At 35.7% G+C, this 20487-nt stretch overlaps 2 protein-coding genes across 2 annotated transcripts; both read left to right on the plus strand.

The window, feature by feature from the left end:
• The first annotated feature begins 6287 nt into the window (after nt 1-6287).
• Nucleotides 6288-10778, plus strand: ccna1 (cyclin A1). Its single transcript, XM_028466898.1, has 10 exons — nt 6288-6313; nt 6387-6492; nt 7584-7742; nt 7834-8038; nt 8133-8245; nt 9196-9419; nt 9498-9702; nt 9801-9914; nt 10103-10236; nt 10496-10778. The coding sequence occupies exons 2-10, from the start codon at nt 6490-6492 to the stop codon at nt 10545-10547; spliced, it is 1209 nt and encodes a 402-aa protein (XP_028322699.1). The 5' UTR covers nt 6288-6313; nt 6387-6489; the 3' UTR covers nt 10548-10778.
• Nucleotides 10779-11251: 473 nt separating this feature from the next.
• On the plus strand, nt 11252-20321 carry sparta (spartin a). Its single transcript, XM_028467598.1, has 8 exons — nt 11252-11510; nt 12338-13091; nt 14114-14308; nt 14984-15131; nt 15209-15403; nt 16695-16856; nt 18601-18691; nt 19704-20321. The coding sequence occupies exons 2-8, from the start codon at nt 12339-12341 to the stop codon at nt 19966-19968; spliced, it is 1809 nt and encodes a 602-aa protein (XP_028323399.1). The 5' UTR covers nt 11252-11510; nt 12338; the 3' UTR covers nt 19969-20321.
• Nucleotides 20322-20487: the final 166 nt, after the last annotated feature.

Consider the following 20487-nt stretch of genomic DNA (forward strand, 5'->3'; position numbering starts at 1 on the left):
TGCTAAAGCACCAGAGAGCTAGGCTAAGCTATGCTAAGCTAGGCTACACAGGGCGAAGAGGATTTCAGGGTAAAGTCCAGAAAATAATAAAATAAAGTCATGTATAAAAGTTTGACTAAAGACAGTTTAAAATGTGTCAGTGATCAATAATAAATAAAAAAGGATGATTTCTGCTACTCAGTAATTCCTCTTGTTTTGCTAAAGCTAATGGAGGCAGTATGAGTGCATGCAGTCTGTTTTTCTGCCCTCGTGTTCAAAGCTTTAAACACGAGTGAAGACTGAGGAACGGAGATAAAACACCAACGGCCTCAGCTGGCTTTTTGTGGCTAATCCCAGAGGGTGAATAAGTGGCTGCTGGTTCCATGTTCTTTTCTGATATGGTGGCGTGTTCTTCGTCTGCAGCGTCCCAAACAGTCGCTGCACTGCATGTTAATAAGGCTGCGCAGACTGGGCTGTTTTAGGACAAACTGTGGCCTGAGTTTAGAGGTTTATATGGAAACGTAGAGCTACTACAGAGTAAAATATATTATTTCATCACTATATTGAACAAACAATATAATATATTGTATAAACATTATATTATACTGTACAAAAAATATAATATATGTACAAACTGGATATAGTGTATTGTAGAAACATATTATATTGTACAAACAGCATAACTATATTGTACAAATGTGATGTAGTATGTTGTACAAACTTGATATAGTATATTGGTCAAACGTAATATAGTATATTGTACATACATGATATTATATTGTACAAACAGCATAATTATATTGTACAAATGTAATATAGTATGTTGTACAAACAGGATATTATATTGTACAAACAGGATATTGTAATGTACAAACATGATATAGTATATTGTATGAACTTGATATAGTATATTGTACAAACAATATAATCATATTGTACAAAAGTAATATAGTATATTGTACAAACAATATAATTATATTGTACAAAATGATATGGTATATTGTACAAATGTGATATAGTATTTTGTACAAACATTATATCATATTGTACAAACAATATGATTATATGTACAAATGTGATATAGTATATTGTACAAACATGATATAGTATATTGTACAAACAATATAATTATATTGAACAAACATGATACAGTATATTGTACAAACAATATGCTTATATTGTACAAATGTGATATAGTATATTGTGCAAACAATATAATTATATTGAACAAACATGATACAGTATATCGTACAAACAATATGCTTATATTGTACAAACAATATGCTTATATTGTACAAATGTGATATAGTATATTGTATAAACAGGATATTATATTGTACAAACAATATATTTATGTTGAACAAACATGATACAGTATATTGTACAAACAATACAATTATATTTTACAAATGTAATACAGTATATTGTACAAACATTATATTATACTGTACAAACAATATGCTTATATTGTACAAACGTGATATAGTATATTGTACAGACATCATATTATATTGTACAAACAATATGCTTATATTATACAAACATGATATAGTATATTGTACAAACATCATATTATATTGTACAAACAATCTACAGTAATTTGGGAATCTCTGCAAATCAAAAGGAATTTTCCAAGCTCTCAACTGAGCGATAAAAGCAGAAAACTCATGTCTTTTGTATATTAAAATGCATCATTCATGCTGACACAGTCCCTTTGTTTCTCTGTTATCTTTGTGTCCAACATTGTTCACATGTTTGTCTTTGAAAAGTTTGAGAGCCAAGCCAGTAAATATTTGTGCCCTCAAAACTTCATCTTGTGGCATTGGGGTGCCAATCAGGGTGACCTTCATAGATCTGAGTGCATGAAGCAGAACAAACACAGTGACACACACACACACACGCACACACACACACACACACACACACACACACACACACACACACACACACACACACACACACACACACAGGACAGCAGCCTGACAGGCTGAGTATGTGTCCAGAATAACAATGAGGGATGGCATTGTGATGTTGGTGCAGTCTCCAAAAAAAAAAAAACATCCTCCACAACTAAAGCAGTTAGAGTTCAATCATCTGCAGGATCACGTCATCAAAAAAAACAACTATTCTTTAATATTTAAATGACCTTGAAGTTGTGGTCATTTTAAAGCCTCTCTGAGGGATGAATTCCTGCCACGTCGGGAGAAAAAGTCTGTCCTAAAAGTCAACTTCATTTGAATACATGAATAATTTAGGCTTCAAGAAGATTTGGGGGCCTTCAATCTCAAATAAAAAAAAGCCTTTCGCTTTTACCGACACATTCATAATTCATACGTTTCATCGCTCACGCTCTGGGATATTTGATGCTCGAGTTGGTCTCCGAACTTATTAAGGATGCGGAGACAAATTGCATCACTTTGTTTTATCCTCTTTTGAATGTGAATATATCATATTTGACCCGCCTCTTTGTACTGAACGACTCAAAACTTGCTGATGAGGCATAAAAAGCTTCCGACAACAACAACAAACCCCCAAACAGTAAACAATTAAAATTTTATAATGAGTTCACTGTTGCAGTCGTTCCTAAAGTGTTACGCTCACACTGATTATGCACTGTCAGAATTTATTGGTGTTATGGTGTGTTGATGTTGGCACAGTAAAAATGCTACAGTTTTATGAAGCAACACAATGAGACAGTCCTTTTAATGGAGAACAATGGCTCAAAAAAACAACTCAAAGTCAAAAAATAGACCTTTAAATCAACAAATTGTGTGCTGAATTTTATTATTAGATAATGCTACAGGTAATACATTAGGTTTTCTTTAATCATCTTCATTTATTTCTACATGTTTGTTTATTTTGGAAATTTTATGAAAATTTTGTCCAATCATTTTTGCAGTTTAGCCTCTTCTGGGTGTTTTCAGATTGAAGATTGAAACATTTTGGTGATTATCAGCTTTTTAAGGGAGGATGTAAAGCATGTTTCAAACTCAAGGCCAGGGGGCCAAATCGGGCCCTTTGCAGCATCCAATTGTGATTCTATTCATGAAGCTTGTAGTCTTCATCTACCCATCCACTGTATCTATAAAAGCAAGAATGTTCTGTGTGCGTGTGGAGCGAATATCTCCCCGACTGAAACTTTGTCAACGGCTTCCAAATACCCCGAGTGTGTGCATTTGTTATTTTGGAGTAATTTGTTGTTGCAAAACGTTCATTTTAAGATTACGGCCCTCTCGGCTCTCGGTAATGAGCGCGCTACTTCCTGTTCTGTGTTCATGACGTCACTGTGTCGCAGTTTGGGTTTAAAAAAGAAGGTCAATATTAAAAATGTTTTTGTTCTGCTAAAAGTTATTTAAGTTAATATTTCATGCTTTTTTAATATTACTACTTTAACCAATAAGGTTAAGAAAACAGAAATTGTGCTTCAGTGACTAAAGTTGACCTAAAACTAAAAAGTTTTTTATTCTTTAAACCACTTTAAACCTAATCCGGCCCCTTTCGAGCATTGAATTCAGCCTGCTCAAGAAAGTAAAAATGATTTAAAAAACATTAAACATTTAGTAAATAACAAACTAATTCAGCTGGAGGTAGCTCAGCCCCTCCAAATACAAAAATTCATTTAAAATCAACATTATTTATAGAGCTCAGTTTTCCAGTTTTTTATTTATTGCATGACGGCAGTAATTTTTAACTCTCAATTTTTCCAAAATCGTGCAAATGTCCTCAACTTATTGACCAAAATCAGGGAACTTTAAGTGAAGAAACGTATATACTCTCATACTTTATCATGTATATATCATTTACGTGAAAGTGCAAACTAGGGCACATTAATGTTGAATTTGCTCTTTTTTTTTTGGCCCACTTCAGTTGAAACACGTCTATATTTGGCCCCTGAACTCCATTTCTTTTTTTTTTTTTTTTACACCTCTGCTACTGTATTTATTATTTTAATATACAGAGTCTAAAAATTTAAGTACCTGAGAAATCAACCTCCATCCTTCCATTTTTTGAATCGCTTGTTCCTCTTAGAAATCAACATTTCAGTTCAAATTCTTCCTGACTTCCACATTTTTTTGGCTGGTTTCTGTAGTTTTCCATGCCTTGGCTCAGCTTTGGTCTCTTCCAAACGCTGCTGACACCTTTGGGTGCTCCTGATGGGATGAGAAGTGTCTGGGTTTCTCCTGGCTACGGCTCTCGGTGTTACAGGTGATGCTCTGGGCCCCGGAGCCTGTCACTGGTGATCCGTCATCTTAATGAAATGGCAGCGGCCCAGTGCTATCTGTCAGTAGCAATCTGCATCTGTTTAGGGAGACGATGGAAATAAAAGGCGAGGCAGAAGCAGACAAAGGAGAGCAGAGAGGCTTTGTGTCCCTGAGCAGCAGCAGCAGCAGCAGCAGCAGCTGCAGCACCAGTAGTGTATGGACTGTATTTCAGCAGCTTGTGTGTGAAGTTGCTGATTTGTATTTTGACAGGAGAAAATGGCCCCAGCTGCTCCCACCCATGTGTTTCAGGTCTGAACTGAATATGTGAGGAAATCTCCTGAGGTTTATAACAAACTAAATGACTGATGAGATGCTTCCTCCTCCTCTTATCTTATCTCTGTGTTGTCTTGAGATTATTTCCAGGGAGGGCCACGTTGTCATGCCTGGTGAATCTGATATTCTTTCCTCTCTACAATCAAGTGCAATCAAACCCAGCTCTCAGGGTCTCATGGGTGATGATTGGCTGCAGGTTGAAGAGGCAATTTTACCAAAAAGGTTGAAAATTGGATCTCGGAATTCATTCAATCACTCCAGATTCTCGGCAGTAGCAGAATAACAACATTTTACAGTCAATTTAAAGACTATAAACACGTTTTAAATCCTTCTTGTGATCATTAGCGCATCCTTTGGAAACATGATTAGCTTTTCGTTTTCTAAAGCAGTGCCTTTATTTTGAAGGGTATCAATCACCTGGTAGTTTTTGGCAGCTTTTCTGATTTTTCAAGTGTTTTTAAAGGGTGAGCAGGTATAGATAGGTTACTTTACTACGTACATTATGACTAAAACATTTACATTTCTAATCATTAATGAATCATTGGAGCAAATAAGGTGAAATATTAGAGCTGGACCGATACTGATACTAGTATAGGGCCAACACTGTGCTGATATACTCATTATAGCAGGGGTTCTAAACTGATCTCACCCTGGGACCTACATTTTGCCACGGTCAATAAATCACCACCCACTTTTTTTAGTATTCAACCAACTTTAGTTTTTCAAAAACACACGCATATAATCTTTCTTAAAATATAAATTTATATATTTTCCTGTGCAACATGCATTTTACAGCATGCCTGTCAAAATAAAAGTTTCTTTCAAAATAAAAGACAGGTCCAACATGAGAGCATTATTATTTTTTTTTAACCAGCTGTCCACAACCCACCCAGTAAAGGTCCACGACACACTTTTAGGTCCCGACCCACCAGTTGAGAATCACTGCATTAAAGTTCACAGATACCAAAAATCCATACCTAGTGCATACAATGAAAATGTGAGTTTTATAGTCATTTAAAATGTGGATTATTATTATTATTATTATTATTATTATTATTATTATTATTATTATTATCTAATCATCATTTGTTGATGAGATCCAAGTAACAGTATTTGTCGGTTTGGAAAAAGTGGTATCGGTGCATCTCTAATAAATATGCATTTCTATGATATACAGTGTTGGGAGTAATTAGTTATTTTTGTAATATATTACAGTAATATGTTCATTTTTGAAGTAACTCAGTAGTGTAACTCATTACAAAAGAGAAAAGTGGTTATATATAACTAGTTACAATTAAAGTTACATGCATATTTAATTTAAGTGCATATTTGCTTTGTTTTTTCACTGTCTGCAATTATTATATAATAAAAAGATGATCATTATAGTTGAATATGACTTATGGGGAACAAAAAAAGAGCTTTTGAAACAAAACTTAGACCGATGTTATTCAAACACAATCAGTGTGATATAATTAGTGTTCTGGACCAAAAAAACAGTAATATTTTAATGCAAATATATTACATTTTTTATCCCAGTAGCTAGTATTATAAATATATTACAAGTTTAGAGTAACTTACCCAAGATTGATGATATACATATAAGTGACAGTAGCAATCGTATAATTATATATATATATATATATATATATTTAAAAATCTGATTTATTTATTTATTTTACTGATTTAAATAATAAAATAAAAAAATCTAATACATTTTTTGCAAAAGGAAACAATAAAGTTTTGTATTATTATTGAAACAAAGAAGAATTGATGCTGCAGTGAACATTTATAAATCTGAGGTAAATCCATTGAGGACACGTGATCAGGAAGTAGTGAATGTTTTTTAATGTTATTTATCACTTTAACCACTAGAGGGCGGTGTTTACGTGCAAAAGCAACACAACCGGACGTTTATTTGCTCAGGATTTGATCGAGGATAAACACATGGTGTAATAATCTGCGTTAAATCTCAAAGATGGTGAGTTTACAGTTTTTCCTGCATTTACAAACCATAAAGGGACTGCTCCTAGTGTACAGAGAGGATAGTTTTAAAAGCTAGATTTGTAAATATTTGCCCGTTGCTGTGGGTTTGTATGCGTGCATTAGTGTGTTACCATGACAGTTAGTTACAGTTAGTGAACACAACTTTAGTTTTCACAATTGCAGATCTGACTGCATGTTAAAGTGTATCATTTCTGAGTTTGTAATTTAATAAAAAAGAAAATAATAAATCAAACTTCATTAAAAAGTCCAAATGGGCTCTGTTTGATTAATATCTAGTACAAACATTTTTATTCTTTATTAATTAATAAGTGCCTTCAAAAAATTCAATTAAAAGTAAAAAATTAAAAGTATTTATTTAGACCTACAACCATCATGATAGTATCTAATACCTTGACCTCTGTACTATTGTAAATAATAATAAAAATATGATGATGACCTTTGACCTCTGTAATTATGTAAATACTAATATTAATAGTATTAATTGTAAAAAATAATTTGACTTTTGACCTGTGCGATATTGTAAATATTATTATTATAATAATACTTCTTATTCTTTTTAATAATAATATTAATAACAAGAATAATCAAAATAATAATCAGATTAGATTAGATTGCACTATATTAGTCCCACAACAAGTTGATTCCCTTGTTACAGTGGCAAAGCAAATACATAATTTCACCCCATGCAGAAAGGAATACACTAAACCATTTTATCAATATACAAAATATGTAAATAGGGTTTTAAAAGGCCGAGTAACATTTAAGAGGAAAAATTCATCAATAAACATTGTTGCAAATGATAACAGTAGGGTGTAAAAAACACTATAAGTAAATATACATTTAAATACATTTGTGCCCAAGGGGAGATTTTGCATGAAAAATTATAGAACGTTGCCCATGATTACAACAGTTTTTCTGTAAGATTACTGTAAACAGTGTATGTACATAAATGGTGCAAGTGTAGAGACAGAAAACAATATGTTCAGGTAATAACAGTTTGGGTTTTTTTAAATGCAAATATGCCACTTTTTCAGACTCTTGCTTCTAATATCTGCTCATTTACAGACGAGCACGAGTCAAGGCACTCAACGTGGAAATCATGCTGATAAAGAAAACGCTCCAGCGTCCAGTAAAGCAGAGACGCTGCAGGTGCAGAGGCCCAAGAGACGAACTGTCCTAGGTGTTCTGTCAGAAAATGATCAGCTCAGTCGATCTGTCAGTGAGGTGAGACACACACACACACACACACACACACACACACACACACACACACACACACCGTAACGATGGTTCTCCATTTATTTTTCCTCCTCAGACAAGTCATGTTTCCAAACGCAGCTCAGTGTCAGACAACTCCCAGCTCTACTTCCCCTGCTGCCCGTCCACTTCCTGCTATGACGTGTCTGTTGAAGAGGCTTGTGAAGTTGTCCTGGATGTTTCAGGACAAGAGGTGGTGGTGGACCAGTATCACATGGATCCTGGGAATGAAGATATGAGACTCCTAGGGAAGCTGAGTCCAAGCAAGTTCATCCAATTGTCCAATCATAAAAACATTTTTTGACCCTGTTTTTTGCACTTTATATCATTTTTTTGTTTTACTGTTTAACATTCCAGGTTCAAGTCAGGAAGCTTCCATGCAGTCGGAAAATGACAAATCTCTGTTTTTAGAGGAAAGGTTTTCTGTAGAATATGTAGAAGATATTTACCATCACCTAAGGGAGAGTGAGGTATGTTGTTTTTTTTGTTTCTTTTTAACAAAAAAAAAAACTTTTACTGATACAACGTTTTCGTTTTTGATATTGCTGCCTTGGTTATTGGCTGATAAGATATTGATCCGATACAATATTAGCATTCAGCTGGAAACAGTTTTTTATTTTACTTATTTATTTTGTGTGTATTTTAGAGAAGACTTTATCAAGTGATAAAACGCAGAGAACAGTAGGTATGAGGAAAAACACATCCATTTATTATTAACCAATGGGTTATATAAACCTTAAACACACAAATATTCTACAACTATATAAACTAAATGAATAAATGAGAAGACCAGAAATATAATATGTTAAGATTAAATTTATTCAGACAACTTTTTTCAGGAAATGTACTATCTTAACCCTACTATTATCCTCAAATATTACTAATGCGTTTTACTATTGGGGTCAATCTGACCCCAGGGATATTTGCTTCCAGAAAAGGATTTTCAGAAAATGTATACATAAAGAACCCCTTGATAATGAACTTTTTGAATGATAAACATTGAATGGGGTCAAATTGACACCAAGGATAATAGGAGGGTTAAGATAGTATTTAAAATAGAAGACAAAAGGAACTTTCTAGAACCATAAATATCCATCCATCCATCCATTTTCAAACCCACTTATTCTCGTTTATCAGGGTCACCGGGGTCTGCCGGTGCCAATCTCTGGCTCTCATTGGACACTGGGCGGGGTTACACCCTGGACAGGGCGCCAGGGAACCATTAAATATAAACTCAATAAGTCCAATGAAAAAATATGGATAGACGTGCTGGACGTCGTGTGGAAGCCGATATAATCCGATATTTCATACTCATTCGGCTCAATATCAATATCAGATCGGAACAGCCTTCTATTTACTTAGGTCAGCATTTGATCCTTTAGTTGTTTGGACAGTTTTTTTCTTTTGTGTCTAATGGTAGATGAAGCTCCAAGCAAGGCCCTATTTATCCAAACACCCAGAGATCTCCAGCTCCATGCGCCTCGTCCTGGTGGACTGGCTTGTTGAGGTGGTCCAGGAATACCAGCTCCACACCGAGACTCTCCATCTCGCTGTGAATTACGTGGACCGCTTTCTGTCCCGCACAGCCTTTGTGAAACTGGGCAAACTGCAGCTGGTCGGCACAGCTGCTCTAGTGATCGCAGCGTAAGGACACGTTCTATATCATGCTTTTATAAACATCATCTTTTAGTTGATTCATCTGATTTCATGACACGTCTACAGGAAATACGAGGAGATCTTTCCCCCAGAGCTCAGTGACTTTGTCTACATCACCGACTCCACGTACTCTAAGAATCAGGTGATCCAGATGGAACAGTTTGTTCTCGGAGTGCTGGCGTTCAGGATGGCAGCACCCACCACCCACCAGTTCCTCCGTCTCTTCATGTCAATCCAGTCTGTCTGTGATAAAACAAAGCACCTTGCCCTGGTGGGTGGAATCCATCTATAGACAAGCTTTTTACAACACTGCAACAACAGATGTACAGTATGTGTTTCATGGTGTTTTCATGTTTTTATGTACTATAGTATATAGCTGAGTTAAGCCTGCTGGAAATGGATCCATTTCTACAGTATCACCCATCCATGACGGCAGCTGGAGCCTACTGCCTGGCCAGCTACACTCTAAACCAATCCCTCTGGGTGAGTTCTTTAATATTATAATTATTGTTTGTCAGTTAGCAGGATTATGTCAAAAATATTTAATGTATTTTTACCACATGGAAGATTCCATGACATTTGGGAGAGGATTCGGATCAATTTCAATTCGCTATGACGCTATTATCAAAAAAACAAAGAAATGAATCATTTTCAATCTTTTCACATTCTAGCCTGACTCCCTTTGTGCGTTCACTGGGTATACGATGTTGAACATTCTGCCGTGCCTGACCGACCTCCACAAGCTCCACATCAGTATGGAGAGCTGCCCCCAGCAAACCATCAGGGAGAAATATCAAAGCTCCAAGTAGGTCATGACATCAGGGTGTCCAAACTTGGTCCTAGAGAGCCACAGTCCTGCATGTTTAAGGGGTTTCCCTTCCCTGACACACCTAACTACAGGAAACCCTCATTATCAGGTGTTATGCAGAGCTAGTTGATGATATATTTTTCAAAATCTGCATGACGGTGGCCCTCCAGGACCAAGTTTGGACGTTTAGCTTCTGTACCCACAACTTAAACTCTGAATAAATGTACTTTTAATGGTCTTATGTGTTGTTCCACAGGTATTCTGGTGTTTCAACGATTACTCCACCCGATGCTTTGCCTGTCCCATGAGTCACTGCTCCACCCTCCTCTCAGTCATAACATGACTTTACTGTAATGCGGATGAAGTAAACACAACACATATTTATGTCAGTTGGACATGCACCACACCCTTGAGGAGGATCGGTTGTTTATTTCATAATCAGTACATGCAAACACAATGATTGGATTTTTTTTAGTTTTTATTAAAAACGCATGATTTCTCTAGGATCCTCCAGATTCAAGTCTATAAGTAAATACTGTAAACAATATTTGTCTGACTTTTTTGTCTGCAAGAATCTAATGAATGTCATAAAATTAAACCTGCATTAACATTTTTAAGAAAATATGTATTAATGGGCTTGGTTTGAGTGTAATGTTGTGTCGAAATTCAAGATAAATGTTTCAAATCCCAAATCTGTTTTCTTTTAATTAATTTGTTTGTTTCAAGCAGGGACAAGAAAGAAAAAAAAGGAACGACAAACTGTGTGTGCAAGGAAAGAACACAAACAAAAAAGTTCAAAATAATATATACAATCCATGTTCTTTTCAGTTGATATATTTTTAAAGCAGATTTTTCCACTTTTTTTTCCCTACTGTAAGATTTGTAACTTTGTTTGAACACTTCGGTTTTCTCCTGGGACCTGTGCATTTTATTTTGAAAGTACCTAAAAGTACAAGTGGCTTTGCTTGTTTGGGTGCATTACTGTTGATGAGTCAGATCTGTTTGTGAAGTCATAACTACAGCAAAGTGAGGGTTTCCTTTTAAAAACAAACAAAAATGTACAGTATACTCGTTGTTCAGGTTAAACCAGACGTCTCGGCCAGCTCTTACCGTTCATAGCTTCACACAACGAATACATGACTGAGATTTTTTCTCACGCTCATCCAGCTCGCTGTGAAGACATCAGAGAGCTTCAGTGGATAAGTTGCAGAATGCCACCAGTTATCTTCCCTTTTATTTAGATTTATTTGACAGATTGATCTCAAAGTCAGGTAAGATTTATTTCACTTTGATTTCAAACTAGAAAAGAAGCTGCTGCATATGGCTGGGCGATACATCGAGATTCAAGATATGTCCAGTTTTAGAAAAGTCATGTTTGTAACTGCACCGACCTCCCATCTTTCAAATCACTTCTCACCTGTTTCACTCAGCTTTTAACATTTAACTACTACTCATTCATACCTGTTAACTGCCTTTCTTTTTTACTGGTTGTGACAAAGGATTCAATGTATGTGTGTCTTTAATAGTTTGATTGACAGTTCTTATGTAGCCAATCACAAGTTAGGTTGTAATCGCCACGTCTGCAGAGCGTTTGTTCGTTCTTTTTCTGATTGTTTAAGTTGTAGTGTCTTTGAGTTTCTTGAAAAGCGCTTTTAAATTCAATGTATTATTATTATTATTATTATTATTATTATTATTATTATTATTTTCTTAATAGCTTATTTTTGTTACTGCTTTTGCTACTTCTCAGAACAGCTTGATAAGTACAGTTATATGGTTTGCTGATTGTGTCCTAATCTAAATCTACCACTAAATAAACCACACTACAGAACTCACTCACACGTGCTGTCCCTTACGGGAGAAAAAGCCAAAAGTGGCTCATATTGTGCAATTGTTTGTTAATAAATGTGCCTGTGTGGTATTTTGCATTTGCACATTTAACCTGGAATTATCTTTCTGGTTAGACTTCATTTGAATTAAAATAATCAAGATCACCATTTTGTGAAAAATTGGTCCATATTGCCCAGCTCTACTGCTGCACAGTCATGGATTATTATTATTATTATTATCTTATAAACCTCTCCTTTATACTCCTTAGTATGGTTGAACCTGCTGAACTGCTGGTCATCAAGGACCAGTATGAGCAGGCGTTTCGTACGCTGAGTCGTGGACTGGCAGCCGAGGAGTCCCAGAAAAAAGACGAGGCCCTGGATTACTACAAGCAGGGTAGAATGCACCTGACACAGGGACTGGAGGTTCCCACTACAGGAGAGAAGAAGCAGGGACCACACTGGGACAAGGCCCGGGGTCTCCAGCAGAGGATGAGGAACACTTTGAAGACGGTTGATGCTCATCTTTTTGAGCTGGACACCCTACAGGTCCCCAATGGACAACATCAAGGTTCACTGTTAGAGAATCTTCCACCTGATCTCACCAAAACCCACCATTTATACCCCACCATACCTGAGGTCACTCCAGTACACAAACCCCCCCCTGCCAGCCCCCCTCCTCCCCTTACTACTACTGCTGCTCACAAACACTCAGTCCCTGCAGGGCCACCAGGGAACACAACCACTACCAACCCAATGGATCAGCCACCAGCGTACACCCCACAGCCCCCAGGTGGGCACCACAGCCTGGACCGCAGTCCAGCTGGAGGAAGGCTGAGATGTGGGGTGAACACTGAGGGGGATGGGAACCAGCTGATCTCCATCTCCTCTGGGGTACAGCTGTTTTTTGTGGCAGCAAATGGACAGGTCAGCTCTTTGTGTCGTCCAGGATTTCTTCGCATCGTCATATTTGACAGCCAGAAAAATGAAAAAACAGCAGAAAGACCCACCGTGTTTTTACATGTAAGTGTGTGTGTGTGTGTGTGTGTGTGTGTGTGTAAACTAATCAACTATGTGATTAGTGTTGGCTGTTTTTCATTATAAAGAACATTTCAGTTTGTTACTGGTTTTGATGAGAACTGGTGTTAAATTTCCATTGTGGTTCTGATTTGTCTGAAAAATAGAGATGCAGCTAATTCACATTTTGGATTTTTATTGACATTAAATGTATTGGCTTTTGTTAAATGTATTTTATTTATTGGATTTATTATTATTATTATTATTATTATTATTTCCTTTTTATAACTGACTTTTTTTTAAATGTAATGGAGATTGATATAATTTAAAAAGATGCATCAAAAACATTAAATTTTTCTATTGGAAATGCCAGATTTAGAAAAAAAATCTACCATCCAATGCTCATTGATGTGTTTGAAATGCATACGTATAGAAATCCTTAGGACACTGGAAATCCTGACAGAACAGGTGTTGAATAAAGGATCAAATGAGGTTGATGTAATTATTTTAGAGCGGGAAAAAAAGGTTGATTTAATTCTATGACCTTTTCCTGCCTGAGGCGAAAACTTTTTCTCCAAGAATATGTTACTAATATCTCTTTGAATTATTTCTTTGATCAGTGTGAACTTTATTTACTTCACAAACCTTTCCAGGCCTCGACAAACAATACATTTTCAGTTGTTGCATAGTTCATCTCATTCCATACCTGCTCTCTGCTGCATGAGGCTGATGCAGGAAGGGCTGCTCGTCTGTTTTCTGCACTTTGTTTGTTTCCCATCACAACAATTGTGCCAGTAACAGATGACTCTGCACTACTGTTGTGTTGCTGGTCAGTGTGTCAGTCAGTCAGTCAGTGTGTCAGTCAGTCAGTCAGGCTGCATACCAACAAACCACTGATCTCTTCTCTGTGTTTTCTCTGTGTGCACGATAAAAGCCTGACTTTCTTTCAACGTTAATAGTTGGTACAAGGCATAAGAAATATGAATAATGAATTACCCCATATGTTGGTGTGTTCTTTTGTTTTGCAGGTGTGTGACTGGCTGTTCCCACTGACGGTGGACACTCCAGTGCTGCTGGCTAACTCTGGGATCTTCATGTTCCCTGACACACTATCAGAGGTTCCAGGCTCCTACGCAGGTATAGTGTTGTCCTCTGCACTGCCTCCAGCTGAGAGAGACATGTTTCAGGAGCTGCTGTCACAACTGGCAGACCTTAGGATTCAGGTCAGTATTTTTATCAGGTTGAACTGAATCCGCAGATTATTCACGAGTGATTTTTAGGGATCACCAACTTTAACTGATTGCAAAAAAATGAATGCGCTTCAGAATATAAAAATGAGCTTTTTTTTGGGAAGATTTGTTGTATTTAGCTAACAAAACAAACCTGATAATCACCCAAATGTGTTTCTGCAAATAATTGTCACTGTCAGACAAATTGTTGATTTGCAGAAAACTGATCAAAATTAAAAATAGAAATGTTTCTGTACAGGTCAAAGTTTATCACACACAGGCCCACATTGCCAAACACATACAGTATGAAAATACAATGTTTTGCTATTTTTTACATGTTTGGGCATAACATTGTAGTATAAACACAGAATTAACAAAATATCTATATTTCAACCCTCCAGTAAAGGCGCTGAAGGTGTTTTGTACATATAAGAGCTTACATTCACTTATTTGTTAAATCTTGAGTTGTGTCAAATACAATTAGGTTATTAACGTGACTTTTGATACTTTTTTTTTTAACAGTTATTGTTAATAATGCTTGAATTTGACTGTTTAAAATGTGTTTCACTAAATGTTGTCATATATTGTAAGTAATAAACAGTCAGATTAAATGAAGATAAATTCCTTTAAGTAATTTTTATGGGAAAATCTTTCTGTTTTCCTTCACAGGACCCTGATGACGCCAACTCAGATGTCGTCAACTTGACGTCTAAAATCCCTCTCGGTTCAAAGCAAACAGCTTCATCCTCACCAACAGGAGAAAACGTCATACTACTTCCTGGATGGAGTGAAAAGATGAGTCAAGGGATCCTGTCAGGTTTGAACATCATCTCTAAACAGAACCCTGAATGATCTCTGCATCTTATTATAGCAGTTAATGCTTTGTGTCTGTAGGCGCTGCATGGCTGAGTGAGTCTCTTGCAAAAGGAGCAGAGGCTACAGGTAGAGTCGTTCAGAAAAGTGCTTTTAAAATCCGGGATCATATCACACCTGAGGAAACTCCATCAGAGGTCAGCCCGCACACCACCAGAGGTCTGCAGGTGGCGAGAACAGCATCGGATGGAGCTCTGCGGGTCAGCAAGTTCTTAGGTAAGAACTGATTGGAAAAGAAGTTAAAACAGTTGATTTATCGACAGACAATAAGTCTAGACCAGGGTTGTCAAACTCATTTTATTTCAGGGGCCAAATACGGACCAATTTAATCTCAAGTGGGTCAAAGAATATAAGCAGTGGCTATCCGTGCGGTTTCCGTATAAATATACCGACATTCTATCCATTCGCACCGCCCCTATTTGGCCAGTTTAGGTCACGTGATTGGTCAGTCATTGGCCAGTTTAGGTTAGACTAAACCTAACCCTAACCCTAAAAATTGTTGCGATATTGGGTTATAACCTAACCCTAACCCTAAACCTAACCCTAACCCCTAACCCCTAAACCTAATCCTAACCCCTAAAGCTAATCCTAACCCCTAACCCCTAACCCCTAACCCTAAACCTAAACCTAACCCTAAGACGCTAAGTACGTGTACTTTGGTAACCGTACCAAATGCACCGGGGGTTGTCCATATGGCAACCGTACAAAGAGACACTAGATTATATTCGGTAAAACTCGCAATTTTTTCATTCATGTGCTTAGGTATAATATATATATAATAGTATCAGTCCCAGAATCTACTCTCAAATTTACTTGATGTTGTGAACTATTTTTTTTTTATTAATTTGGGGAAATCTTGGGGAATAATTTGAGGAAAATTGTAGGATTTTGGAAAAAATGAGAGTACTTACAACAATTTGAGATTAAAAATGACTGCTATCATGTGATATAGGCATGGGAAAAGTGTGAGTTTGGAAAAAAATGTGTAGTTTTATTGAATTTGTGTATTTGGAGGGACTGAGATACAGTATCTACAGCTGAATTAGTTGCTGATTTACACAGTGAGTCAGATTTTCACCGTCATTTTCACCTTCTTCTGCGGGCCATAATAGGAACTTTAAACGGCTTGATTTGGCCCCCGGGCCTTGAGTTTGACACATGTGGTCTATAGACGTTGTGGTTTTTAAGGCCGTTTGTTCTCAGCACTATAAATGAGGCTGTAATACTCTCCTCAGTTCTACTGTGAGACTGAGTTGTGTAATAAAACAATTCTGTGACAAAGAAAATTTAATTTCCTGCACAGAATTGTTGAAAAGACTTGATTGCATTTGTGGCTGCAGAGCGTCGCTTAATCACCGTAGTTAGATTTCAGCAATTACATCATCAAATCATCAAAATACGTTTAGCATTTTCTTGATTTATCTGTAATCATCAGGGATTACCACTACTTTATATAGATAAGAATGATGTGTGTGTGTAATATGTGTGATATTTTCTGTCCATATAGTGAATGGTGTGAGTACAGTGGCTGAGCGTGTGGCCAATAAGGTTGCCCCACATGTGAAGAAACATGCAGCTAAACTGATCCCAGAATCTCTGAAGAAGAGAGAAGAAGGAAAACCATCTCATTTAGATGGAACCAAGTTTGTAGCGGCCAGCAGTATTCAAGGTATGAATAGAATCAAGCATAATCTGAACAATTTTTACATTATGATAACCAACTTGTTTATTGGGATGAGAGTTTCTGTCCTACAACATAAATGCATAAAATAGGTCTTTTTGTATTTGTGCACAAAATACTAATATGTATTTCTATCTTTTTCCAGCAAAAGCTTTATATTGACAGATTATTTCATCACCTACTGTATCTCCTGTTATATTGTTGGATAAACCATTACTATTAATTGTCAACTTCTGCACACACAGGAAGTTGTACACATAAATCATTAATCATATTTAGCCCCAGAGAACAAGGTGGATAATTTAGAAATGTTTCAAAAACTTGTTTAAAACTAAAAATGTTATTGTTATTTACTGGGCAAATAAAAAACAAACAAACTGAAACAACTAAACTTTATACTCAAATTTGAGCCAGCTCATAGAAATTAATCAAGCATAACATTCAACCACTAAATTAATTTTATACTGTTCAGGAATGCAGGTAAATAACTATAATTTGACATATTAATCAAGAAATAATAATGTGCTTTACTCTTTTTTTTTCTTCTTTTTTTTTAATCAGTCATTAAAAAGTATGGAAGCCCGTTTCTGCCACTAAAAAAAAAAAAATCACCAAGGAAAGTCATAATTATGAGTTAGTAAGTCATAATTATGAGTTAGTAAGTCATAATTATGAGAAATAAAGTCATAATTATGAGATAGAAAGTCATAACTATGAGATAGAAATAGAAAGTCATAATTATGAGAAAGAAAGTCATCACTTTCAGATATAAAGTCATAATTATGAGATATAAAGTCATAATTAATGACAGAAAGTCATGAGTTAGTGAAGTCATAATTATGAGATAGAAAGTCATAATTATGATAAATAGTCATAATTATGATAAATAGTCATAATTATGAGATAGAAAGTCATAATTATGAGAAAGAAAGTCATGACTTTGAGATAGAAAGTCATAAATATGAGAAAGAAAGTCAAAATTATGAGATATAGTCATAATTGAGTTAATAAAGTCATAATTATGAGATTGAAGTTCATAATTATGAGTTAGTGAAGTCATAATTATGAGATAGAAAGTCATAATTATGAGAAAGAAAATCATAATTATGAGTTAGTAAAGTCATAATTATGAGAACTTTCTTGGTACATCCATCCATGGCACTGACAAGAAGTCTCCATTTGTTGTTCAATAAATCGTGCTACTTCAGTTTTATCATTTCAACACCAGAGCCTCTTTTTGCTTAGTATCTTTTCTAGGGCGCGTTTACTCAGCACAATTCCATGTGAATTTGCAAGCAAAAAAAGTATTTCATCATTTGTAAAGCCATCAGCCACCTCTCAGCGTCAGCTACTCACCACGTGAGCTGCTGTAAATGTGTTAAAGTATCTCATAATTATGACTTTTTATTTCATAATTATGACTTTCTTTCTCATAATTATGACTTTTTATCTCATAATTATGACTTTCCTTAGTGATTTTTTTTCTTTTTTTGTGGCGGAAACAGGCTTCCATAAAAAATAAAATTGTGGATAATAATAATAATAATAATCATATTTTAGCATTAAAAATATTGTTTCAGTTGAAGAGTTTTTAGATATTGGTGTATTAACTATTGCAGAAACATAAAAAAAAGAAAAATAATTACCAATGCCATTATATGCCGGTTTACAGTATACTGTATGATCAGATGTTTCAGTCACAGTTTTTTTTTAATAAATATTCCCAAACCAGGTTTCTCCACAGTTTGGTCCAGCTTGGAGGCCGGAGCAAAGCTTGTTTGCAAAAATGTTGCAGCTGAAACTGTTTCAACAGTGACCTACAAGTGAGTCCAGAGTTTACTTTTATCTCATATCTTTTGTTTTTTCCCTTTGATGTTTCCTTTGATGTTTCTTTGATTTGCGCATAATAATTCCAGCAAGATTCTTTTTGTCTTCTTTTTGAAAAATATGTTAGGGTTTAATTTATTCGGACAACTGTTCCTCAGGAAATCCCCTCTTGACATGACGAAGACTGGCTGTTCAAAACATGTCAGGAGATCAAAACAGATTTCCTGAGGAACAGATGTCTGAATAAATGAAATCTTAACAAATTGTTCTTTCCCTGTTTCTAAATGTGTATCGTACTTACCTACAGTAGGAGGTTGTATCTCAAACCTGCTTTGACACACATGGCGTCGGTGGTTTTTCCTCTTCTTGGTATGTTGGGACTATGACCTGCTTTCTCTTTCTTTTCAGATTTAGAGGCTTAGAGAACCTTTTAAAAATGCCCAGCAACATTTGACTGCACGTGGGAATAAAAGGCAACGGCTTGTGTTTTATTAACATCTGGTCCTGCTCATTGTTTCTATTTTATTCACACTTTTCATCTTAAATAAAGTCAGAAAATGACTCGTGACTCATATTTTATGCGTTCCTCTGAATATTTATTATGTCAGGGAGAAAATGTTGGGTTGTGTTTAATGCCTGCTTTTTCACTTGGAATACAACTCTGTAATATTTCTGCTTTGTTTGGTGCAAATCAACAGTATTTATTTTTGAGGGCTTCATGACTAAAAAAAACTAATATTTCTGCTTTTCTCGTGCTGAAGTAACTGCTTGGGCTGTGGTTTTATGTGTGTCCTTCCACATCTCAGATTATAATTGGGTGGAAAAACCTTTACCGTTAATAATATTTGCTGTCTTTTCTTCTTTTTTGCCAATAAATTGCTTTAAGAATGAGTTAAAAGAGGATTGCAGTTTTTTTCCCCCTTGAGTTGTAGAAACGTACATGCATTTGTGTTCTGTATTAAACCCCGTCCCCTCCTCCCTAACTGCATCCTGTTATCCGTGGTAAAGGTATGGTGACGATGCAGGCCAGGCCACAGATAGTGCTCTGCATTCAGTCGCCAATGTTGGTGTGACTGCATACAACATTGATAATCTGGGCTTTAAGGCCATAATGAAGACTGCAGGCAAAAAAGGAGCCAAGGCCATGTTCAAAAGCTCTGATGGAAAAGCAGAAATTACTAAGACGACAGAGCAGCAGAAACAAGAATCTGAAGCTGTTAAGGAGGATTTGGAGAAACAAGAACCACTAGCAAAGATGACCAGAAAGGACTAAAAGAAGATCAAGCCTAAAATTCACCAGATAACAAAGCTTTTCATTGTACTAATGTTGTATTTAAGGCACCTCAGTTCTCAAACATACATTAATCATTGATTTAGAATCTCATTTAAAATTCTCTTTTTCCCCCTGTTTGTTTGAGTAAAGAGTTTGTTTCGCTGTGATCAGTGATATTCTGTAATATTCCAGTTACATATAGTTAAATACTTTGTGGGTTAATAAATGTTTTCAAAATGTATTGCTGACGTAATCAGACAAAACACAACTCAAAAGTAGTCAATCATTATGATTTTATCAGGTAAGATTTGGTTTTTGTAAAGTATTACATTTTAATATCGGATAAAGTCAAGGTGACCATTTTTTTTTTTTTCTTATTTTTTTTTGTTGTTGTTGTGAATTTGACAATAAAGATGACTTTGACTTTGACTTGTTGTTAAAGATTGAGTTTCTTTTTTGGGACCTTTCAAAAGCGTCTTCATATCCAATTCAACTTTATTTATAAAGTACTTTAAAAAA

This window comes from Gouania willdenowi, chromosome 14, assembly GCF_900634775.1.
Source record: "Gouania willdenowi chromosome 14, fGouWil2.1, whole genome shotgun sequence".
NCBI lineage: Eukaryota > Metazoa > Chordata > Actinopteri > Blenniiformes > Gobiesocidae > Gouania > Gouania willdenowi.

Coding starts and splice junctions, on each gene's coding strand:
- sparta (XM_028467598.1), top strand. CDS start 12,339: ATGGTTGAACCTGCTGAACTGCTGGTCATCAAGGACCAGTATGAGCAG. Junction 13,092..14,113: donor GACCCACCGTGTTTTTACAT/GTAAGTGTGTGT, acceptor TTTGTTTTGCAG/GTGTGTGACTGGCTGTTCCC. Junction 14,309..14,983: donor TGGCAGACCTTAGGATTCAG/GTCAGTATTTTT, acceptor TTTCCTTCACAG/GACCCTGATGACGCCAACTC.
- ccna1 (XM_028466898.1), top strand. Junction 9,420..9,497: donor GCTGCTCTAGTGATCGCAGC/GTAAGGACACGT, acceptor ACACGTCTACAG/GAAATACGAGGAGATCTTTC. Junction 9,915..10,102: donor CTCTAAACCAATCCCTCTGG/GTGAGTTCTTTA, acceptor TTCACATTCTAG/CCTGACTCCCTTTGTGCGTT.